At 51.6% G+C, this 25,122-nt stretch overlaps 1 protein-coding gene across 1 annotated transcript in view; it reads left to right on the forward strand.

Moving 5' to 3' along the window:
• Nucleotides 1–24: 24 nt before the first annotated feature.
• The window catches only part of OTOF (otoferlin), a 105,825-nt gene continuing 80,727 nt past the window's right edge, over nt 25–25,122 (forward strand). The window contains exons 1-3 of the mRNA XM_010583195.1: nt 25–103; nt 7,100–7,158; nt 17,548–17,636. Coding sequence (XP_010581497.1) covers nt 25–103; nt 7,100–7,158; nt 17,548–17,636 — 227 coding nt within the window. The remainder of the gene's footprint in view (nt 104–7,099; nt 7,159–17,547; nt 17,637–25,122) is intronic.

A 25,122-nucleotide genomic window follows, 5' to 3' on the forward strand; every position in this document is an offset into this window, starting at 1 on the left:
CCGCTCCGCGCCTGGCCGCGCACCATGGCCCTGCTGCTGCAGCTCCGCACCGTCTCCGGCCTCCGCGGCAAAGCCGACCGCATCGCCAAAGCGGCTTTCCGAGGTAGCTGGGGTGGGGGGGGGCCGGGGGGGCTGTCCCGGGATGGGTTGTTCCCTGCCGCCGCTGCTCCCTGCCTCAGTTTCCCCACCGCGGCCGTGGTTGGGTTGGGAAGGGGGGATGCGAGCCTGCCAGCTTTAAGGGCTGCGCACCCCTCCCTGTTCGGGGCATGAGCCCCCCCCGCCACCAGAGCTGCTCTCCTGGGGTCTCCCCGCCTGCCGGCACCCAGCCTGGGACACTGCAGCCCCCACGTTACCTCCCCTGCGGGCAGCCCCTGGGGAGGGGGATTCAGCCAGGGCAAAGTAGGTAAAGTCCCAGGGTGACACCCCCCCCTCCCAGGAGCGGGACCGTGCCCCAGCTGGGGGGAACTGGGCTCCTGCCGTAGGGTCAAGGGCTTGGTCATGAAGCTGTGCCACCAAGAAAGTGTCACTGGAAGGGCCAGGAGGAGAACTTGCCTTGTGCCAGGACCCGACGTGTGCCTGGATTTCTTCTAAGGATGCTGCAGCTTTGGTTTTTCTGCTCAGATCCGCGCCAGCTCCAAAGCTTTCTCAGGGAAGCTTGCAAAAGGAGCAAAAACTCTCCGGGGGTGCGTACCCTGAGCAGCAGCCAAACCTTTTCCAAGTCCCTGAGGGCTTGGGGAAGGCTCTGCGTGAGCTCGCTGCGTGGTGCCGGATCCATCCTCCAGCGTGCGGGAGCCCACCGGCAGGCAGAGGCGGGCATGGGATGGTTTGACAGCACCAGGAATCAGGAATAGCAATCCCTTCTCTTGGCAAACGTGCCATGGGAGAGCAGGGAAGCAGGTATTTTCATGACCTCCCAGCCAGGCCAGCCAGCACTGCCTGAAATGGCCTTCCCTGCACTGCCTTAATGACCATAGTGTCATTAAAAAGGTGTAATTATCCCCTTATTTCCCTGTCCCTGCCTCCCAGCATCAGCGCAGGGGCAATTAAATAACCTCTGCAGGAATATCCTCTGCAGATCGTATCCCCGGCTGACGGTGAAGCCTGGAGCCATCCCAGCCCTAAGCCACCCCCCGGCAAACCCCCACCACCTCCCCTGGCAGTGGAGAGGGGGGATCTGCAGGAGAACCAAAGGCCACTGCGGGTTTTCCCGGTGAGCCCCGGGAGGACCCATGTTTCCAGTCCTGAGTGTGCCTGGCCCCTAGCCTGGGACACAACCCCTGTAGGATGTGCAGGAACCGTCCCTACTTTCACATCTTTACTTAAGAGCCACTGTGAGACCCTGCAGTCCAACCGATGGGCAATGGGAATGACACCCACTTTGAGTTGCTTTGGGATCAATGCTGTGCCTGCTGTGCTCCTGCGGCACCCCCCCCCCGCCCCGTGCTCCTGCCAATTCCCTTGTCAGAGCCCTTACAGGACACCAGGGCATTTCTCCAGGCCCCCCCATGATCCCATCTCCACTGTCCTCCTAGGCGTGAGCTGGCTCCCGCATGGTGCAGGATCACCATCGCTGTCACGCCGTCCAGGGAGGACAACACTAAACTTCACAGCCGTGTTTCCTTCCCCGGTGCTGAGCCATGAGGAGCTGAGCTCCTTGTGGACATTTCTTTCCCAAGGAAGAAATTTGGCATCATCTTCGAGGACCGTTGGGTCAGGGTTCGGAATTTTTTTTCCTGATAGTTTGCTGCAACCGATTTCTGTGCAAAGAGCAGGTTTAGTCTCACGCTTTGAATGTAGCAGGCATCACCAATACCTGCAGGCAGGGATCCCTCTTGCCCTACTCGTCCTGGGCAGCCGCAGAGCTCATGATGCGGCCACCCGATGCTGCTGTCTTCTGCAAGCTCGGTCCTAGAGGAGAGGCTCCCGGTAACGAGACCCAGCAGGGCTGGATCCTGAGATGGCTAGAAAAATCCTACTGCTGAAAGGGTGGTCAAGGTGGGTTAGGAAGTGATCCCATGTGTGGCTGGGTCGGTGAAGGCAGCAGGCAGGTGGGTTAGGACCGACCCATCCCTCAGATAGGATGGTGGATGGAGAGGGGTTTGGTCTTGTTCCCTGTTCGTGCCACCCGGTGTGTGTCCAAAGCTGCAGCAAGCCTTGCCTGTACAGGGAACAGCAGTTTAACACCTCATGTTAACATTAGCTCCAAAGCCTATCTACATCTTACCCAAATTCCTTGTCCCATAAGGGGAACAAGTGGATACAGCTCCATGTCTGCCCTGAGGATGGGGAAGTCCGGGGGCAGATCCCCTGGGTACCTCTTTGACACATAGCAGCATCGCTTTTAGGTTGTGGGAGCGCACTGAGCCTGGGATGCCGGCTAACACAAGACGTGAATCCGGGACAGGACCTTGTTCTGGATGAAGGGACCAGAATTATCACACCATGAGGATACATAAACAGTATCTTTCTGACTTTTAACAGTTGTAGTAATAGTAAGATAGGAGTTCTCACATGCTCTCAGTCTTTTCTTGATGTGCTTGGTGGTACTTGTGAGGATTGGTTCGTGCCAGGTTGCTAATTGCTTTGGATGAGGTAGGGCCAGGTCCTGCAGGTGCCTGGGCTGGACCCTGACCTGCACCGCTGGGTTTTGGCGCTGGGTTTCAGCAGGTAGCTCCTGACACCCATCTCTGAGGATGCACAGCACTGCGTTGCATTATCTTCTGCAAGAAGGCTTTCCTTCCTCCGGAGTGTTTAGTGCATGGCCTTGGGGCTGTTGTACTGATGGGTGCGTAAGCACATCCCGGAGCTGGGAACAGGGTCTGCTCCCCACTGGGTCCCACACTGGAGGTGGCCGTGAAGCGTCCCAGCACTGCGTGTGGTTGGTGCAGAGCTCCTCCAGTGGCTCAGGCAATGCTTTGCTGTCCCCTTGCCCCATGAGAATTTGGGAATGATGGGCAGCAGAGTCATGGCATGGCAAGTTCGATGCTGCTGTGAAGCTCCGTTATTTGTCCTGTTGGCTCCCTCATCCTCTCTGACCAACTCTTTAAATCCCTGGCTGTACTTTTGCCGTTTGATTAAATTTCTGCTGCACCATGATCCCCATCCAGGCTGGCCATGGCTCTTCCCTCCAAGCAGGGCCCATCCAAACTGCCCCAGGGCTGCCCAGCCCCGGGCTAACCCCTGCCCTGGGATGGGATGGGGCCAGGCACGATGGTCTGGACCCTCAGAGCAGACCCAGGAGAACATCCCGCTGTGGACGGTTGGGTTTTGGTGCCAAGCTCTCTAGAGGGAAGAGTCTCCTGCCTTTCCCCAGTGACTCTAGAGGGAGCTTTAGACCCCTTTAGCATGGAGTGAGGTGACCTCCACCAGTCTGGCATCCCTCAGTGCTCCTCACAGCAACTCACAGGTTGAGTGTTGTGCTGATACTCCTCAGTACCCTGGTTTTCCTGGAGTTACTGAGCGTTGCAGAGAGGGATGCTCTTCGCTAGTCAAGCTGCCATCCAGCCTTCTGCCTCTCCTCACCCACTGGCAGCACAGCCTGGGGCGTTTGGGCAGAGCTCCCCAAGTGGGTGTTTGCTCGTTCAGCCACAAGTATCTATTATTGCACAAAAAGAAGTTAAAGAAAGAGTTTGACTCCAGTGTGACAGGCTGCCATGTGCGTTTCTGCAGGTGGGCAGTGCTCTGAAATGCTGCTTGACTTCCGCTCAGGTGGGAGATGAATAAATCACAACCTTGATAAAAGCATTCCTGAGAAAAGGGCTGAGACTGACAGCTGTGTGGGATGGCTATGGAATAATGCTGCTTCTCTTCCCCCAGGGATCCCAGCACTCCTGGCAGCCCCTGTGAGCTGTAGCTGCACTATTTGGATTTTGCAAATAGGAGAAACTGAGGCACGGGCAGGAGCTCCCAGTTCTGGACCCATGGGAGCAGCCAGGGAAAGATGCCAGGTTATCCAGCTCCTAGTCTGGAAGTGGAAGGGAGAGGTAGCCAAAATCCACTCCCACCCCTGAGCATCAGGGACTCATCTCCTACCATGGTGCTGGATTTGACTCACCAAACTCCCAGGGAACACTCGTACCCTGGGAGGCTGGGGGGGGGGGGGGGGGGAACAAAAAACCCTTGACTTTATGACCCTCCCAGTTATTCATAGGAGATTCGAGGCTGGTTTTGAACTTCAGTGTCTTGTAAGGTACACATCGCTCCACAGCAGCTGCCCCGTGCATGCTCCAGGCTGGCTGAAAAGGGCTCCAAAGCCCCAAATCCATTGCTATTGCAGCTCTCCAGTTCTCCACCTCTTTCCTTTGCAGGTGAAACTCAGCTAGGGGTGACTTTGGGATTTTCTGCAAATACTTGCTCTTCAGGCTGGCTGCAGGGGAAGAGCAGAAAAATGGTGAATTTTCTTCAGCCTGCCAATTTTGGGGGTGCTTGCTCCTGTTCCCCAGTGGGGTCTGAGCTTGTACAGGGTCACTTGCCTATAGCAAAGTTTTCACTCTTAGACCAGCCTAATTGCATTTGCAAAGGAGGGGACTTCTGCCCCAGTGCAATTAGAGTGCTTGTCAGCTAATTGATCACAGATGGAGTTATAAAGAGCTTCTTGGCGAGGCTTCCTCTCTGGATTAGTGTGTGTAAATGAGGGAGATAATTCATGGATATCTCCCGGAGCACCACTAGGCACCAGTGGGTAATGATACCGCTGTAATGAAACATCACCTTGATGCTCGCTGGACCGGGAGAGGATGGGGCAGGGCAGTCCCACCGTGTTGGCTTGTCTTCAGTCATGCTCTTCGGAGAAATATTTTGGGTGGCAAATTGTCCCCCTTGGAGTGCCTTCTCCCAGATACTGTTTCCTATGTGTGTTCGCTTACAGCCGATTCACCCCCTGACCCGTGCACATCTCCTCATTAGTTTGGTCCCATATCTACGTGAGGGTGCTCTGCAGCTTCCCCTTGAGCTCACACCACAGCTGAGATGCTGGCTGTGCCTCTGGCACGCGATGCCTTTTCCATCACCTGGGAGGCTGGGAGGTCCTAGAATCATAGAATCATGGAATGGTTTGGGTGGGAAGGGAACTTTTAAGGTCCATCTAGTTCAACCCCTGCCATGGGGTTCATGGCTTCAACCAGATCAGGTTGCTCAGAGCCCCGTCCAACCTGACCTTGAATGGTTCCAGGGATGGGGCATCGACCACCTCTCTGGGTGACCTGGGCCAGCATCTCACCACCCTCAGCATAAAAAATGTCTTCCTTATACCTAGTCTGAATCTGCCCTCTTTTAGTTTAAAACCATTACCCCTTGTCCTATCGCTACAGGCCCTGCTAAAAAGTCTGTCCCCATCTTTCCTATAAGCTGGAAGGCTGCTGTAAGGTGTCCCTGGAGCCTTCTCTTCTCCGGGCTGAACAACCCCAACTCTCTCAGCCTGTCCTCACAGCAGAGGTGTTCCAGCCCCCGATCATCTTTGTGGCCCTACTCCTGGCGGCTCCATCCCAGTGGAGGACTGGTCCCATTCCCATTCCCCATCCAGGTTCCCTTGCTTTGGGTGAGGAAGGGCTGGGCTGCGTCCCACTGCAGCTCCCATCCCACCCCAGGGGAAGCGAGGAGGGAACCAGCACTGGGTCCCTTTGCACTGGGAGGCAGCCAGTGTGCGCAGGGCAAGGGTGGGCAGCCATGCCGCAGCCCTGGAGGCTTGTGGGTCTCCTCCACCCTCACCCAGAGTCAGTTGGCATGAGAAAAATACAGTGCTCTGCCTATATCACTGAGAAACTCGGCGGGATACAGGACACACCTTCTGGGTTTGCTTTACCGAGGTCGGATGTTGCAGACAGCAGAAAGCCTGACAAAATTATTTTCTGGCTCTCCTTGGGTAATAGTTAAATTAGAAAGGGATGGGGCATTCCCTGCCAAGAGCCATGACAGCAGGATGTCTCAGTCTTTGGTAAAACCAAGTAAAAGTTGACCCTGCAGCAGTAAGGGCTACCCTGGCATCCACTTACCCTGACCACGGGTTGTCTGTAAAATGCTGGGCCCAAACCAGGCTCATGCACAGAGATGTTTTTAATTACCCAGGAGACAGTTTTCTTTTCTGGAAGGGAAAGCCTCAATGTGATTCAGTGATTAAATATTAGCATTTTTATAAGTTTTCCTCCTGCAGTGTTATGAAGTGGATATTAACTAGAAATATTGATTCAAGGGAGTGTGTGTAGCTAAGGTTATCCTACCGAGAGCAGCTGAAAGCATGGGGCAACCTAGGAGCTGGGGCTCCTTGGGAAAACCTGATTACTTCAATAACTAATGCACATGCTTGGCTGCTCTCCCTGGGCTTCCCCTCCGCAGTAGCTTTTCCTCTCATCCCATCGCTGACGGGGGGCTTTCGAGGCTCCCCTGCCTGCACAGGCAGAGCAGCCTCAGCTCCTCACCCTCCCCAAATCCCTGCCCCGGGACAGTGCCCGGCAGATCCGGCGGTGCGGCGGTGGAGGGATGCTGCCGTCGGGGTGGGCACGCGTGGCTGCATCCACGTAGTTGGACTCAAACCTGCAGATCCGCTGCTCTGTGCAGGAGCTGGGGTGGTTTTCTTGGGGTAGCCGGTCCTAAGTCTCATCCCCGGGGTCTGAGCATGCTGCTGGGGTGTGTAGACCTGCATCCCAATACCCCGAAGCTTGAGGACCCCCTGTTCAACCAATGCAGAAACTGCCACCATCCCCCTCCCCTTGCTCTGTTTCATCTGCTCTGCAATAGATGGGACAAGACTTGAGCGCACCAATTAAGCGTACTCCGGAAAAACCTTCTTAATGAGCTCTTAAAAGAGGTTAATGTGGTGTTTAGTGCCAGTGCGGGGGAGCTGAAGCTGGATTCACCCTCTTGTGTGGGCTGTCCCCCCCTTTGCACGCACGCACACGTGCCTGCAGTGCTCTCACACCTTCGCAGGCGCCTTTTCCCCACCCCAGGCGATGCCCACAGACCGTGTGCCATCGAGGCCACCCCTGCAGACCCTGACCCCGGGGTCTCGCTGCCGCCGGTGCTGTGCAGCTCCCACCCCGTGTCTGCTGCTCCGGCTGCCCCTCGCCTGGCTGCAACCAACCTGGTTTTCTTCTCCCCTCTCCAGGGCTCTCCTTCTACACCCGAGTGCTTGAAAACTGCGAGGACGAGGCCAGGTTTGATGAGGTAAGAGAAGATGTGTTTTCTTCCCGGTCTGTCTCACACATCTGGTTTGCTTTGCCGTGACTCCCTTGCTGGACAAATATCCCCGTTCCCCAATTTAAGTGTGTTGGCATCTTCGTTGTCTGCTCCAGGGTTTCTCCTGGCAGGTACCAAATGGGTCTCTTGGCTGTGGTCTGGCTGGGGCTGAGGACAAGGGCTGTCCTGTGACCTGGGACCAGCCCTACAGCATTTCCCCATGAGGCGATTAATTAAAAAAAAAACAAAACCAAAACCCACCCTGTTGTTTGCATTGAAGTTTCAGGAAGAAATTACTTGTCTCCACTGGGCAAATCCCACTGGGCTCTTGGCTCTCCTTCTCCTTGTCTCAGGGGGAAAAACTCCTCCTTGTTTTAAATCCCTGGTGCGTCAGTTGTTGATGCTCACCCTGCCAGCCTCCCCCTCCGTCTGCATCCCTCAGCTCACGCCAGGTAACAAACCAATTGATCTGCTTCGGGTGCCAATCGGATTCTGTATTGGCCTTCAGTGCTCAGTTTGGGGCTTGGAAAGGGACAGAGAAGGATTTGAGACCCAAGATCTGTGTGGTTTTAAAACACAGCCTTTTCTTAAGCGGTTACCAAGAAAATATTCTGAGATGACTGAAATAAGGTCACCCACACAAGCAGAGAATATTGTTGCTGCTAAGTCACATTCAAAATGGAAACATACTTTCAAAAGAGAACGGATATTTCCTCTGATTGCTTTGTGTTTCTCGTAGAAGATAACCTGTTCCCAGGGGCTGGAGAATACAAGAGGCTATGAGGAATATTAAGATCTTTTATCGCTTTCTAAAGCTTTTTCCACCTTTAGCAAATAAGGTTTTGTCCTGGTTCCAGGCATGGGATGTTTTTATGTGGTGATAAATCCCATGGCGTTGCAGCCTGCATGGCCAGAAGCACACCCGCCTCCTCCCTGCCCCTGGCATGGGTTAGCCCTCGTTCCAAGTTTTAGGGGAAGAGCTTAATCTCAGGCTCCCCTAAACTGCCAGGGAGGATTAAGGGTCAGGGGAAGCCTGCGTAGGATCTGCCCCTGATAGCTCCAGGTTTGCATGGGATCGGTGAGGCACGGCAAGAAGGCGGCTGGAGATGTGGCTCCAACCACGCTCCTCCGAAGCTGAGGCAGCCGGGGGAAGCTGCTGATGGTAACGAGATGGAGATTTCTATAGATCTGCACACAGCAATTTGTTAGTATAATAACTGATTTGAATAACAACCACGGAGGTGTGCACTGGTGGAGCTGCCTGTGTCTCAAAATCCTTTGTGATTTGAATGAGGAGATCGTTCCCCCGCTGGGGCTGAAGAGCTGGAGGCTCCGCGCGCTCTCTCAGGCTCTCTCAGGCTCGGTGGGTGCCGGATGGCAGCTGCTCCGAGTGCTTGGTGCTGCACAGTGATCCTGGAGCATCCCAGCCAAGCTTGGAGCATCCCAGCCAAGCTTGGAGCCCCCTGCGGTCCCAGGCAGCGTGCAGGAGACAATGGGCGCTCGGTGCATGTCAGGACAAGGACTAGAGAACTTAAAAGACAGCAGGTATAAGAAAGCCTTGAGCTACAGGTGTATGTTAGCGTGTATCATATTTTCTTCTAGTGCCTCTTACTGCATCTGTGGGGATAAGCCCCAGGCTGTCCCCATCTCTCTCTTTAGATCATGTTTATTACAACTCCTGCTGTGAAAGCCTCAAGTAAACCTGGTTAGAATCAGCCTGGTAGTATCTACACAGTGAATTGCAGCAGAGCGAGGCAAGCTGATTTGGAGCAACCTTGCATGCCTGGACCAAGCCTTGGGCTCTTCTCGTCAACTTGCGCCAGGTGATAGGCGATGCATTGGCAGCAGCTAGGCTGTACCCAGCTCCCGGCTCCCCCACACTGCAAATACCCTGATTTTTCTCATCAACCACTTGGCTCCAGCCAGAGGAAACTCCAGCATGAATCAGAGGTTACTTTGCGCTGGGGACCAAGGTCAGCACGGAGCCCTAGCAGAGATGACATGAGGGTGTGCAACTGCTGGTTGCTCCAGGTCTTGAGACCTGCCAAAAATGAGTAATCCCAGTGGTTTTTAAGTTAAGCACCTTCTTAAGTCTTTCCCACATCGGTAGGAGAGTGCTCATGCCCTGACCAACTACCCCATCAGTCAGGCTTTTATCCTCTGGGTCACGCAAGGTCTTCACAGCATTTCACAGATGAGCCAGCATGTGTATAGCCACTCCGTGAGGCATTCAGTTACCTAAACGTGTGCTAATGCCATGATGTGTTCTGATAGTTTGATGTGTTCCGATGGCACGGAGCGAACAACGCAAAAAACCACGCAGGAAGCGACGCGGGGGACTGCCGGTGAATTTGACATTCCTGCAGTTCGGAGGGGAAGGCAAGCCTACGTTTCTGGGTTCGCCCTCCCAGCTTTGCTGGGGGCTTGTTGGGAATTCAGCCACATCTGCAAGATCAGCCCAAGTGGGCCATGCCTCCTGTACGGCTAGGGATGGGGCACCTGCAGCTTGCCCTTCTCTGTAAATTGCAGAGAGCTCTGTAGGAGCAGTAATACCAGTGCTGTAGCCCTGCCGCACGCTGGGAGGCTGAATGCTGGTCCCTGCTTGCGCATAGCTGGTTACTGGGGCTGGAGATAGCTAGCTGCCTTTAGGAGGAACAGGCTGGACACTTGCACAGGTGCATCGTCCTTATCATGTAGGGCAGAGCACAAACCACAGCAAAAGAGGTGCAATCCTGTTTCTTCTTCCCTTATTAAATCTCTCGTTATCTCATGCTGCTGAAGGACTCCCTGATGCAATGGCCACAGACAACAAACCTGCTGTGAACTAGGGAACGTGTCTTGAGCTGCCTGGAGTAATTAGCTGATGAGGCTATCCAGGAAAGCAGATATTTCCCTTTGAGTGTACACACAAGGCAAGTTATCATGCCACTGATGACAAGCCCAGCTGATGAACTTTATAGAATAAAATTTTATTATTGCATCACTGTAGCACTCAACTATTCCTCTGCTATTCCCCCCCACAAGGCTATCGCACAGGGAGCTTTGGCAGGGAGGTGGTGGGTGCGTGTGGTCTGTAACGCTTGCGATGCACAAAATTGAGCTGTCTTCTAGATGAGCCCTGATGGCTGGAGCAGTATCAAGGGGTCTGCCTGGGGGCACTGCCAGGTTGGGACAGTTGAAGATGAGCAGGAGGGTCTGCCTGCCCTCCAGTCCCTCTGCAGAAGCGGTTTTATTCCCTCTTCAGCTTCCTAGTTCTCCTTGAACTTTGCAATGAATTAATACTTGTGGGATGAGAGGTAGGGTCTTATTTCACATTACTCTCCAGTTACCCGTGCACCCTCCTAGTGCTCACGTGGTTCCTTGCACTGATCATTTATGAACCAGAAGCTTCAGAAATGACCCCGTTTCCTCCTGCTTTCCTCTCAAAATGGGGTAAAACGGTGACCTAGTGTCTGGGGGGTGATTTGGATGGGGGGATGTCTCATCCCCCGTGTGGGGAAGGCTTCCGAAGCTGAGCTGGCCGATCTCTCATCTCTGTCAGAGGAGATGAAACGGCGTGAGGATGAAAAGGATGCTCCCTCCCCGCAGAAAATTCACATTAGGTTCATGTGAAGCCAAAGGTTTTTTTGACAGCACTAACGAGGACATCAGCCTTCCCTGCCACCGCTTAACATTCATGAGGATCCACTACCAGACTGAATTTGGGCTGCCCCAGTGGTTTCCATTTGTTTGGTTTCACTCTATTCCTTTTGCAATTATTTTTATTCGTTGTGTAATGAATTATGCAAAGCCTGTGCTGCTCCAGAGCCTGGGGAAGATGATCTGCTGCCTATTCCAGAGGCACTATGGCTGTATTTGACTTAATTGGGACCGGCTGCATTGTGTCCTGCTTGCACCCCAAAGGGTTTCTTCTTGGAGGGGCTTGTCCCGCAGCTCTCCTGCAGGCACCCACAGGAGGGAAGGGGACTCCGGTGATGGTGCTGTGCATGGAGAGCTGTGGATGGGTCCTGTATGGTCTTCCTTGCCTGCATTCAGTCTCTCCTAAAGGGTCCAGGACAGGCTTAGGTGCTGCTGTCAAGAAAGCCGAGACCCAGAGCTGCAGCCCTGACCCAAACATCTGGAAATGCCCCTGATTAATCAGGCTTGGAGATGACAGGCAGGATGAGCATCCAGTCAAGGCTCCCAGGTGCTGCAAAAAAAGGGGTGACATGGCTTAAAAAGGGGTGACATGGCTTAAAGAGAGGTGACACGGCTTGCAAAGATGCACTTTCCCAGCTCCCTTGAAGCAGTATCAATATAAGTGTCTGGCTTCTGCATTCTGCCAAGGCATTTCTCTGCCTCTATCTTTTTTTTTTTTCTCCCTTCATTAATAAAAACAGATAAAATCGACCCAGCAGATATCACTTGCTTAGCTTTGCACAGGGCTTTTTAAAAGGTTTTTAACAATAAAACCAGTAAGGAGAATAAACAGGCAGGCAGCCAGGGAAGGAGGAAGGGTACTGAAAGCAGGGAAGCGTTTGGGAGCAACCCCAGCCCCAAGCAGTGCCGCGGTGGTGGGTGCGCTCCCGGACCAGTGCTGCTGGCGTTTCCTAATGGGACCAGTGGGGAGGGAGCAGGGAGAGTATCCCATGGGCGTTCAGGATGGTGCTGAGCCCCATGCTGAGAGCTGCTTGCTATCAACTTGGCTATCAACAGCAGTGCAGGCACTGTGAGATGCTGATCTTAGCTGTGTACCCTCTCCCTCCCTCTTCCACATCTGGCACACAGCTGGACCAGCCCTCATGGGCAGTGCTGGCATAGCTGCCCTCAGGGATGGTTTTTTCCTGGCATGTGTCCGGGAGCATGAGGCATTGGTGTGGGCAGGGAAGGGGTAGCAGGGGCTCCTCCAGCCATCCCACTGTAACCCCCCGCCATCACAACAGTGTCTGGTATCTCAGGATCTTGTTCTTCACTTTCTGTGGTTCCCTTGAGCCTTAAATGCCAGCTGGTTGCCAATTCTCACCTCTTTATTTGGTGCATCACGCTTGTCTTTTCTCCCACAACTGCATCCCCAATACCTTTCCCTTCAAAAATGTGAAGTGAGAGCAATTATTTCATAGAATGGTTTGGGTGGAAAGGGACCTTTCAAGGTCATCTAGTCCAAGCCCCTGCCATGAGCAGGGACACCTTCCACTAGTCCAGGTTGCTCAGATCCCCGTCCAGCCTGACCTTGAATGGTTCCAGGGATGGGGCATCGACCACCTCTCTGGGCAACCTGGGCCAGTGTCTCACCACTCTCAGCATAAACAATTTCTTCCTTGCATCTAGCCTGAATCTGCCCTCTTTTAGTTTAAAACCATTACCCCTTGTCCTATCGCTACAGGCCCTGCTAAAAAGTCTGTCCCCCAATTTCTAGGCAGATCATTGAGAAGGAATAAAATGGGTTTGAGGATCATACTATTACTTTAATAATGATGTAGTACTTAGACCGTGCCATGGCTGGAGGGATTCCTGATGGATATGAGATCACCAGTCCCAGGAGATCAGCTGTGGAGAGCCAGGCAGGTGGGGAAACCGTCAGGGTCAAATGCCCACCTTGGTGACAGATGAGCAACCGTCTGACTTGGAAGGAAATAAAAAAACCCACAATTGGCAGATTTTTTTGTCCCCACCCGGCAGCATGAAGCATCTCCTCGAATGCATCCCTTGGTCAGATGTGAAGTTAGGGTTTAGCATGAGTTTGCTTTGTTTCTTAGTTGGCACCTGCCGTGACGTCGCAGGCATGTTTTGCAAAACGCTTGGATGTTCATTTCTCTGTAAAAATGGGCTGAAAGGTTGAGTGGAGCCGCTGCTGCTGCGGGGGGAGGAGGGACAGATGGATGTGCTCTCAGAGACCTTCCAGCCTCATTCCCTGGGCTTCTTTGACCCCGTGGGCCGTCAGACTGCCTAATTGCATCGGATAAATGTAAAGTCTGTGGCTTTCACCTTGCAAGCCAACTCCAGCGCTCATGCTAAAGCAGAGTGCTCATTGCAAGCTTTTCTATTGACACAAGACGCATTTTTGCAGCAGCCCCCGTGCAACCTCCTGCCGCGGGAGCCCTCTGCCTCGGTCATAGTCGCGGTGAAGAGCAGCCAGTAAGTGCAGCCCCTTGCACAGGTCGGACTGTCCCAGGACGGGCAGGCTCTGGGAGGACAGACGGGTCACCTCCGTGGATGCCACATCTGGGGAGCACTTTAGGGCTGGGGGTGCATCCCAGTCCCTGGTGCTGCTGGGTTTTAGTGGCCTGGAGGAAAGCAGCTTGGGAAGGCAGGCGCGGGACTCGCTGCAGGCACTGCAGCCCCTGCAACTGAATTACCCCGCAGAACAGTTTGTGTTCGCTTCCCAGCCCGCGTTACCTGCCACACGACCGGTGTTTCCCTTCAGCCCGGGCACTCTGAATTGATGAGAGCAAGTAACCCCTCAGGGCCTGTTATAAATTAACCAAGAAAACTTCAGCTCTAAAACATTTACCCTCTTTCATCGCTTACCTGAAGGGCAGCACCCAGCGAGGGTGTCAGGGAAGGAAAACCTGCCTGCAAAGAGCCGAGGCTGCGCGAATGCAATGCAGCTCCTGGGTGACCTGCAGCTGCTTCGGTGCCAGTGAGAGCGGCAAAAATTTGTGGTGTGATGATGCCTGCCCCGGCAGAGCCAGTGTTAGGGGCTTTTAGCAGGGTGCCTGTCTCTAGGCTCCTTTCTGGAGGTGCTTGGCTTGGGCTGGTGGCATCGCTTTGCCTCTTCGCGTTGCAAAGGGAGTGCCGGCTTCAGCCCAAGGGCAATTCCCTCGGTGCGTCTCCATAGGCAGCGAGGAATGAAATCTAAAAAGCCAAATGAAAGAGTTTAGGTAGCACCTTACTTGGTGGGAGAACACAGGGCAAAGGCTGGGGAGCTGAAGCCCATGAATTCAAAGCAGAAATATGGTGCAAATGTTTATCGCTAGAAGGCAATCAGCTGTGGAAACTACTTATCTGAAAGTGTAATTAAATGTTGTTGCTTGAATTCTGGGATGTCTTCTTTTCCTGTTTCCCTGTTAAAAATATGTTCTGACTGCGCTACGAGTCATATCTGTTTGATTTAGGAGCCTTTGAGTGAAACACGAAAATCTGTGGTCTGGGTTGTTTAAGAGGTCAGGCTGAGCGACTGTAATAATCCTTTCCAGGCTTAAGAGATAATAATAATAAAAAATATCTATCTTAGGAGGGAAAGCGTATCACCCAGTTCTTTTGAGCTGATTTTTTTTTTTTTTTTGTGCTGAGGCTGAGGTGGCTGTTAACTCAGAGAGATAAAGCACAGAGACCTGCATTTTCATTTCCCAGCCAGGCTGACTTGCCACTGTCAGACCTCCACCCACAAGGTGCTGGATGTCGTCTGGGTGCTCCAGACCCACCACCCGCCTCTCCAAAATACTCAAAATTGAACAACATTTGGAGAAGCTGACAGCAGCCTTGGGGGGAGCAATGCCCCAGGATTCACTAGTGCACGGGACAACACATTTATAAAATGACGAGGGGGAAAAAATAAGTTTGTAGAGCTCGTGGCTGGGTGCCACAAGTCAATGTGAGTGGTTTTCCACACACTGGAATAAAACCAAGAGGAGACTGAGGGTGACTGGGCAGACCAGCAGAGCATGGGTCATGGGTTGGGGAAGATCGTGCAGAAGTTTGTTCATAGCCTGAGGGTCTGAGTGCCCATTCCTTGTCCTGTTAGTGGTTTTTGGGGGGGAATTTTGGACAGCTTCCAGAGCAGGGTGTCCTCCTTAATCTGAGGCACATAGTCATGGCTGGATAGTCTGTCCAGAAAGGATAAAAGGAGTGTGACCCCCTCCCAAAGGTGAGCCATGGCTCGGTTTGTACCCTCGATGTGCCAGAGTTTCTCCAGCGACGGAGAGCCCAGATGAGGGGTGTTGATTTAGGTAGGTAACCTCTAAGCTTCTCAGTCAAGGTGGAGGAATCTCAACCCTGATTTTGAAGCCCAGAGGGCATCTGCATTCCATCCGAAACGATTTAGCCAAATTCAGCGGATCTGCAGCAGAATTCAGATCTGAGCCCCTTTCCGAAGCCCAGCCCCAAGAAACCAGGGATTACACCATGAAGAGATGATTTCTCCTGTGGTAAATGGTACCCTGTATTACATTCCCCAGGATTTTAGGCAAAACTCCAAGTGCTTTAACCAAATTGCTTTAGTGCCTCTAGACAGGTGGGTCCCTCTGGAACTGGAAGTGTGCAGGCACGTGTGCAGGGAGTGCTCCCAGGACGATACGGCACGTCGCAGAGCACCGCAGATGGAAGCGTGCTCCTCCCCGCCGTGCATCACTTGCCGCCCCCCCAGGGTTTGCTGCAGCAGCAGCAGCGGATGGGCTGCAGCATCAACATCCCCGGACGAGATTCTTGGTGCGGAAAGCTGTCGGCAAGGCTGTTCAGCGGGGATCCTGGGAGACTTTCTAGGCCACTGCGCTTTCCAAATGACCTTATTTGTTATTTTGCTTCCTGGCAAACCTCTAACCGAGGCAGGGGTGCCTACACATAGTTATTTCTGTGCCTTATCTTGGTAGCCACACCTGAGCTTTGGGATCTGCGGGTTGCAGAGGACCTAACTGTAGAGCAGGACTTCCCTGTACTCAGTGCTGTGCGCACCCAGAGAGCAAGAGATGGCCTCTGTCCTCCACCCTCTACCCAAGGATGGGGAACAGAGACTCACCCAAATGTGTTTGTGACAGAGGCAGGGATGCCCGCTCATTCCAGTTCCTCCCCCAATTTGGTCTGTGGACAGAGAATGGTATTTCTGAGGAAGGAAAAAAACCCACCCCAGGACCTGGCTGTGTCCAGCAGCAGAGCTCTGCTGGGGTTTCAGGAGGTGCTTCCAGACTTCTTTAAACTCCCAGTCTGTGTCAGATATGTGTGTAAGCAGAAAAAAAGCCTGTGCCTGGACCATGGTTTATTCTTCTGTAAAGATAGTTGAGAGGTTTGGGTTTGTCTTGTGCTGGCCAAGGCTCTGGACAGAGGGATCAAAGCTGAGGCGCTGTTGAGGTGGTGAGGATGCAGACAGGAGGTTTCAGGAAGGACCAGCAGGATCCTTCCAGTACTTAAGGAGGGCTTAAAGGGGGCTTGTAAGAAAGATGGGGACAGACTTTTTTGCAGGGCCTGTAGCAATAGGACGAGGGGTAATGGTTTTAAGCTAAAAGACGGGAGATTCAGACTAGATATAAGGAAGAAATATTTATGCTGAGGGTAGTGAGGCGCTGGCCCAGGTTGCCCAGAGAGGTGGTCGATGCCCCATCCCTGGAACCATTCAAGGTCAGGTTGGACGGGGCTCTGAGCAACCTGATCTGGTTGAAGATGTCCCTGTTCATGGCAGGGGGATTGGATCAGATGACTTTTAATGGTCCCTTCCAACGAAAACCATTCTGTGATTTGATGATTCTATGATCCAGGTAGAAATCAGATCCCTTGAGCTTGGGCTTGCTGTCTCCATCTCAGAAGCAACCAGAAGTCTTGATCTTGACAGAGCAGAGAGCAGTACACACACACATGCTGTAAGGGGAAGGGCTGAGTTATATCTCCATGATGGAGAGTAAATCTGACTGCAGAATGAGGAGTGAGGCTGGACCATAAGCAAAATGGTATCACTGTCGTGGGGCCATTTCTAGTTTTCTTTTATATTTCATGGGTTTTTTTCATTTGCTTCCTTGACTCACTGCGGAAAACGTAGAAGTGGGAAGAAATAGCTTAAAAATGAGTGTTGGCATATTTCTGAAGAGTCACTAATTTCTTCCTGTGAAGTCACTTGATAAGCACTTTCCTTTCAAGACTTTGAATGCGGTCCTGCCACTCCTGTAAGTGATGCAGGGCTCAACCTCCGCATCCAGGGTGTCACGTTCCCATCCCGCGATGCACCGAGAGCAGCTTGGCAAGGGGGTGTGCTTTGCTTTGGGAGGTCACAGGAGACCTGTGACTTGGAAAACTGTAGGCAGCTCAGGTGGTTTAGCCTGGCAGACTGATTTCTTGCCTTGGGAAGCAAATAAAAACCACAAATGAAAGTGATTATATGTATTAAAAATGTGTTTTTATATATACAGTGTGTGTGTGTGTGTGTGTGTGTGTGTATAATATGTGTACACACACACATTTATACAATGTATGTATATATTTATACTATCTACCTATTGCTATATCTATCTAGAAAATATTTGGCACCGAGATACATTCTTAGTGAGACCCTTGTAAAACAGCCCTGCCTGCCTTTTTGCTGGGGAAAAGAGGTAGTTAGCCTTTTTCCATGGTCATCTCAGCTCCATCCTCATCAGTTCTGCAGCAGCTCCCTGAAACAAGCCTGAACATCTCCCTCTCATCCTTTCTCCACAGACCTTCCGCTGGCCAGTGGCAAGCAATATTGATGGGAATGAGATCCTGGAGATCCAGGTGTTCAACTACAGCAAAGTCTTCACCAACAGGTGAGAGCGTGGTCTGTCCTTCCCTCCCACCGACCCCCCAGGTCCTCTCCGGTGGGAAGAGGGAGCTCCTGCTTGAGCTGGAGCCACATTCCCGTTTGGTTTGGACTGGATGGTGAGGAAGACATTGGTGATTGATGTCTCCTGGGAAGGGCGAGGAAGCTGAGATGCGATGTGTACAGCTCAGCGAGTGAGGTTGCTAACCACCAGCAAGTAGATGGTGGTCAGTGCCATGTCCATGCCATGGTTTTCCCAAGGTGCTGCCATTTGGTTCAATACAATTTGCATGTCTTTAAGAGAAACTGAAATCTTTTGGTTAATTAGCAAGGTGGAAGTCGATACCTAAATGTAGTGCTTCAGCTTTTGCAAATTCTCCACCTGTTTGTTTATCTTATTCTTGTAATTTTTTCTCACATAGATACTATGGTGGTTGCCATGCCTTATGTATTATGTGCAATGTTATGAGCATTTTTTAACATTTCTTACAGTCTAAGTTTGCCCCCACGTTAATAATGAACACGAGAGAAGGAAATCTTGTCTTTCCCTTCTGTCAGCCTTAGTGTATATTTCCTACATTTGTCCATGTTGCCATCGCAAAAATATGGGAGCATTTCACAAAAACCTGAGTGGCATATGTGAATTGTCCTACAGAACATTTACACTGACATTAAAGAGGGGAAAGGAAAAAAAAGAGCTGAGGAAGAGCTCTTGCTTGTGGTTGGATGTTGCACTAACATTTTTGCCCTGAAATCCAGTGTCTTCCCCAGCTGGAGCACAGCAGGGTCTCCTGAATATCTCCCAGGCACATGTGCATGCAAAAGCTTGCTTCTGAGCCAAAAAAATGAGGAGACAGACAGATGGCATGCAAGGCAGGCATGCTAAATATACATGATTTAAAAAAAAAAAGGGGGGCAAGAAAAAAAATGAGAAAAAAAATTACCTACCTTTGTCTTGCTTTTAAGTAGGAGCTTGAGTAGCAGAAGGAGAGTTGAAAAAACTTGTTTCATTCAGTCGGTTGCTGGGAGGAGGAAGGCAAGGAGTCCCCAGAGTGTCCCAGCCCAGCTGGATGAGTTGGGTGGGGAATGGATGGTGGATACAGGCAGAAGAGTGGTCCAGGGCTTGTGGGGCGATCTCAGCTCTGCCACAGGAGCCATACGTAGTACAAGTCACTCTGAGCTGTGTTCAGACCACCTCCGATAGGCACCTGCATTGAGATAGTGCAGTTGTGGTGGTCACTAAGTTCATGAGTGATGGGCGCATGGAATAGGAGATCTGACTCATTTCTGCAGCCCTGAAGTGCCCCAGGGTCTGTGTGAGAAGGGACTCCTCAGGGGCTCTGGGCAGCAGATGGGTGAAGGGTGCCCAAGACAGACAGATGCAGACCCAGAGATCCACCTCCTTCCCCAGCCAGTGTCAGCTCCAGCCTCTGGAACCTGCTCTTCATGTTGCATCTGTGACAGCAGTGGGTTTTCTTCGACTGGATGCTCCTTCAATGCCTTCCTTCACTTTCTACTCCCCTGGTGTGAGCAAGCAGCCTGGATACTGCCATGAATTTGCACAGGCTTAGTGCAGCCGGCAGCTGGACAACATGAAGGGTCAGAGCATCCTTCCATTCATGATGGCTTGAAGCTTCGTGTGTTCATTACCCGGCAGAAGTGAATGAAAACACGCCACCTGAATCAGATGCTTTTGCCCTAACAAACTGCATGTCAGGATGTACCCAATTTACCTCCTGGACAGCAATCCTGCGTGCTCTGCACACAAAGAAGCAATTCCTTCTCTCCCTGTCTTAAAACCTGAAAAAAAATCCACTTGAAAGATGCAATAAAAAACAGAAAGTGGTGTTTCTGTGTCTGGAAGTGAAGAACTGTAACTGTTCCTCCATGGAATTGGGAATTGGAAAGGCCAGGGCACACCAGCAGACTGCAGTGATTAGAGGCTGAGAAAGTGATCACTCAGGTAATTCCTGCCACTTTCAATGTGACCAAAGTCTCTTAGAAATTTCCAAACACCCAACACAAAATAAATATCCAGCTAGTTCAGCCAAAATGCTTAAAGTGCCTTTTTTCCATTGGCGAGTTGCACATGTATCAGCCAGCCAAGAGCCACTTCTACTTCCAACATGACCTTCTGTTTTATCATTTTCATCACTTTAGATATTTTCCTCAGTTTGTCTTTGACACCTGAGGGCCTGGGCTGCTGCAGAGAGGCAGCCTTACCTTTGAGCAGCATTTGCTGATGCTGCAGGGGAGCAGGCTGCAGCCATGTCCCAGTGTCCTGGCTGGGCTTGCACTGCCCAGGGTGAAGCTTGCATCTCTTTATCTTCTGCTGCGATCTCAGCTAGCTCAGCTGATGCTTGCCTGCAGTGCCATTAACTTTATTCCTTATGATTAAAGGATGGCCAGATCTGCAGTGTGCAGGAATCTGGTTCCAACGCCCCATGAGAACTGCCTTCTTCCATCAATTTAGTCCCCCCGTGGTACAAAGAAACCCCCGCATGCCGTGGTTCTTGTCCCAGGGACCCAGGAGTCTGAGCTGAGGCAGCTGGGCTCCCCCGTCGTGGTGTCTGCAGCACGTGAGACCAGGAGCATCTCTGCCCGTTGCTCGGCAGGCATGTTCTGCCCTCGAAAGCTCTTGCACATTTGTGGTCAAAGCACCTCCCAGTCTTGTTTATGAGAAGGCCATTCTTGGCACCTCTCATTGCACAGTGGTTTTTACCATCTCAAATCATCTTTGCAGTTCTTTATCCTGCTAACATTCAACTTTCAACGTCCTCCCTCTAAAGTACAGGCACAGGCTGGATGCATTCACTGCATCTCCCCAGCTCTGCAGACTGAGGATGAAATACATCTCTCTTCCCCCCATCCCTTCTCTGGTCATGCAGTTATGGATGAATTGGTTGTTTATTCGCTGTGCTGGGCTGCTGGTGCACCGCACTCCCTGGAGCTGTCGCGTTCGTGGAAGTCGAGTCCATTTTCTGCCAGCCTGAGGTGCAGATGCTGCTTCTTGGAAGTGCTTTTGGCACATGACTGCCCTTTTTGTTTGGCTCGGACATATCCCAAGGTCCCCATTGCTCTGCGTGGCTGCCTCCACTCTGTCCTGGTTGACTGCTCTGTCAATCTTCACGGTATTTGAAAATTTGATTGTAAGTTATTTTTACATCCCAGTTACTGATGTAGTAGTCATGGGCTTAATAGCAAAATTGCACCGTAGCACTGTCATTCAAAGATGATTTTCAGCTGATGTCTTATTTTTAGAATTTCTCCATTAATCTGCTCTTGTTAGTGAGTAGCACTGGTAGCAGGCAGTGTTAAACCAAACATTTTGTAAGAATCTGCTCCTTTCACGCAATTACCAAACAAACCAACCCCAGAGAAGCAAACCAAGCTTGTTTTGACAGGCTCTATCTCCTCATAAACCCACCTTGAATGTCATTGATTACACTCCAGTTCATAACTGCTTCTCCATTGAATCCTGTACAAGCTTCCCTATTCTTTTCCTAGGATGGCTGCCAGGTAAGCCTGGCTCTCTTTATTCACCCCGTATGAACTCTTTGCTGTGCTGGGATTTCTCTATTATTCCAACTCCGTTAAAAATTGATATCAGTGGATCAGAGGCTGCTGGTTCTTTTGTGCTGATTACCCACAAACTACCCCTGGCCTGCAACAACCAACAGAAATATTTATCCAGCATATTTGCCTATTTTGCATCATTACAGGCTGGAACAGGTGCTGCTGCTCCTGTTTCTGGGGTGCATTTGCCTTGAAATCATAGAATCATCTGACCATAGAACCGCCCTTGCTGCCCACCTTTGCTTTGGGCCACTGGAGCAGCCCAGCCCAGGAAAGGAGCTGCCATCAAAGAGCCCCTTCAGCAAACGCCAAGCAAGACATCTCCCCTGGCTTTGCCTTGACAGCTGTGGGAAGCAGAATCCCAAAAGGGGCTTCATCTCCTCTTACTGCAACATAGGTGTCCATGGGGAGCCAGGGCTCACCTCAGGTGTCCTTTGAGTCTCCAGCTTCTGGAAGGACCCATGTCTCCTGTAGATCCAAAGTTGTGTCTGCCAGCCCTGAGTTTGTCTCAGACATCCCAGGACATCTGCATGGCAGCAGGTACTCGTGTTTATGTGATGGAGCTGAACCTCTGGAGAGGGGTCTGGGGGAGCCAGGAGCAGCAAGGCATGCCCTGACCCAAGGCAACGTGCTTTGGGCACAAGGAACTGAGGACTGCCTGTGGCTGAAGGATGGGCTGAAAAGGCTGAAGTTCCCTGATGCAGAAGACAACCAGGAGCCCAAAGGAGGCAACGCCAGGAGAGCCTTAGTTCAACCCTATAAGCTGCCTACTGACGGGGGAAGGAGTAAGTTTCAGACCTGAGCATCAGTGGCAGGAATCAACCTGCAGAATAGACTACTCCAAGTCATAAATATAAAGGGATTACCCAGGGATTTCTGTTCAGACTCACAGCATTTCTCCTGCTGGCTAAGAAATGTCTACACCAGGATATTAGTGCCAAGGCACAACCCATGAATCTGGCCCCATCCCACCCCTGGGCAGCTGGTGCTGAGCACCTCCCTCAAGGGAATGCAGGGAATCTGTGGTACAAAAATAAAATTAAAGCCCAGGGTCATAAGCCAGTGCTGTAACTACAGCCCATCCTTCTTGTACAGCAATGAGTTGGAGGAGGACAGACATAAATCTTAGAGAGGAGGGAGAGGAGTGGCGAGAAGCAGAGCCCTGGCGCTGGGCTTTGGAAAGGTGAGCCCCGGTCTCTGTGAATAATTCACACGCAGCTGATTAGTGCTATTTATCAAAGCCCCAGATAAAGGCATGACACCTGATGCAGGTCCATGCTGAATAATGGAGGGGGCCAGTGCTGAGACGTGGCTACGTGGCTCATTGAGTTGCTTTTGTTTCCCGCCTCAGTGGCCATCAGCATGGAGCTAATTAGCTGGTAAAATAATCCTTTCCTGGCCCCGGCCAGATGCCTCAGCCTCCTTACAGCATCTGATCACATGCTGGCCCCTCGGAGGGGCTGTGGGCTCCGGTGGGTCTCGCCCCTGGGATGGTGGCTGTCCCTTGGAGCCATTCCCTGGCGTGTCTGAGTGCCCAAAGAAAGGGGCAGTGCATGGAGGTAGGGAGATAGTTCGTGAGGACAGCTCAAATGGGCCAGACCAGCAGTGCCACCAGCCCAGAAAACTGTCTCCAGCCCCTGACCAGGTAGGGCATCCCCAGGCTGGGAAACTCTCCCCTCCAGCCAAGACCCATCCAAACCACCCCAGGGATGCCCTGTCCCAGTGCGGGTGGATGAGGGGCAGTGCCAAATCCTGCCCATGGTTAATTTACTAGTGTAGATGCAGACTGAAAATGCTCCACACAAGAGAAGGACCAATAATCGTGGGTCCTACACACCCACCCTGCAGACATGAGATGCTTCATCTGATGCCACGTATCCCATCCTGGAAAGTGGGTGGTGAAGCCAAATAACTGCTGCATGGTGGGATGACCTGGGTAGAAATACTGAGATCCTACTGGAAGTCAGTTCACCTCTGTCCTTTGTCTTCTGGTCCCCTGGGGAGACCTACAAAATACCTTCAAGATGGGTGAAAATTCACAGCATGTGGTCCCACAGCGAAGGGCCCTGGGAGAAGGCATGAGAGAGACAGTGCATGGTGTGAGGTCCCAGATGTGGATTTGAGTGTGTCTGAGCAGGAGAAGACACTACGGGACACGTATGAGTGATGTGGGTGGAGGACCATATGCACAGGAGAGGGCAGAGATGCAAGAAGCAAGTGGAGGCAGCGGCCAGAGCAGCATGCTGTGCTGGTGAGACATCAGAGAGGATGGCTGTGCGGTCCAGAGCCACAGAGCATCATCCCTGAGGAAGGAGGTCTGGTGCCTGCTGCTGCTCCCATTCCTGAACTGCTGGGACAGCCTGGACAAGCCTCTTCTGGGCTACATATTTTCCCTGTGAGAAAACAAGGACAATACCAGTCAATGACCACATCCCTTAAGGATGAGGAACGCTGTGCAAAAATGAAGGGCTTTTGCTTCGAGGTGGTTTGTTTTCCTCTATGTCACTGTTTTCCTCTCCATGGCAAGAAGCAGTAACTGGAGCTGGGGAAAGGCTGAAAGCCATATTACAAACCCGTCGGCTCCCCATCGGCCTGATGGGTGCTGCAGGGGTGGGGGCACAGATAACATCCCCCTGCAGAAAACCGATACCCAGGGGGAAGAGGCGGGAGCTGGCTCTCCTTACCTGACAGAGAGACAAAGAGACTAATACCAAAGGCTTTTAATACAGCACTGTGCTCTCCAGGATAAAAATAGAGCTTTGTTTTGTCCTTTGTACTCTGGCTTCTCCAGCAATTAAGATCTTTGCAGAATTCAAGTCTTTTGTATGAAACTGCCTCCAACTTGCAGAAACTAGGGTGCTCACCATTTCATCCACAGAAAATAATCCGCTGCAGAATCAGTGTAGCAAGAGTATAATGGAAAAAATTATTAACTCTGGCACAGTAGGTTTCCCCCCTTGTCTGAGTGCCCTCCCTGTGCAGAGCAGCACTCAGACTCTGGGCAGATAGGGAGTTGCAAGAGCTGCGTTTTGCAAACCAGAAGGTGCCTCGGTTTCCTTGAGACAGTGCTTGAACCGCAGCTGAGCAAGCCTTTCTGCTGCCCAGCTTGCTTAAACATTGCAGAGCTCTGAGCTGCAGCCCTTGGAGCATCGTCGGTGATGCAGGAGATTCAGTTCTCCCTAGTTTCTTCCCGCTCAGTGTGGAAGATCCCAGGGATACCCTGAGGTCACATCCAGGGGTCTGTGTCTGACTCACCAGACCACTGGACAAGTGATGCCTCCAGTGCACACATCAAGATGTTATTTTTGTCTAGAGAATTGCTAAAAGGCAGAAAACAATTAAATCTCTACAAATCAAACTGAATATGCTTGCAACCCAGACAAAATGTTTACATAAGATCATGACACACTGGCCTCATGCTTGGTTTGCTTCTGTCTCCATCCGAAACAACTTTTTGGAGTCCCTTCCTAATTTCACCAGTAAGACAAAAAAAAAAAAAAAAGGATGGGAAGATCTTAGGGCCACCTGCACAACTTAGGGTTTATGTTTGTCATTTTCGCATGTGATTTGGATCCCCAGACTTTATTGTGTGAAGTCCAGACTGCGCAGGTCTCTTGGGGGGGGATCTTACGCCTGTCTTAGTAGTTGGGAGCAATCCAGTAACCTTGATTATCCAAACATCATTAAAACAAGCTTTTCTGCTAATGCTTTCAGCACTGGAAACACAGAAAGTTGCTCTCCAATGCTGTTATAGGCTGTCTTTGCAACACACTGTTGGTCGTAAGAGTCCTTTTGTTTGCGTTATTAACTGTGCAGGAGCAAAAAGGATCCAATAGAACAGACAAAAACTCTGGAACAGCTTTTATATGAGGAACTATAAATTAAGTTAGTCCAATTCAAAAGAGGACATAATGAAT

The sequence above is a fragment of the Haliaeetus leucocephalus genome, unplaced genomic scaffold (assembly GCF_000737465.1).
Source record: "Haliaeetus leucocephalus isolate CR32 unplaced genomic scaffold, Haliaeetus_leucocephalus-4.0 Scaffold871, whole genome shotgun sequence".
Classification (NCBI taxonomy): Eukaryota; Metazoa; Chordata; class Aves; order Accipitriformes; family Accipitridae; genus Haliaeetus; species Haliaeetus leucocephalus.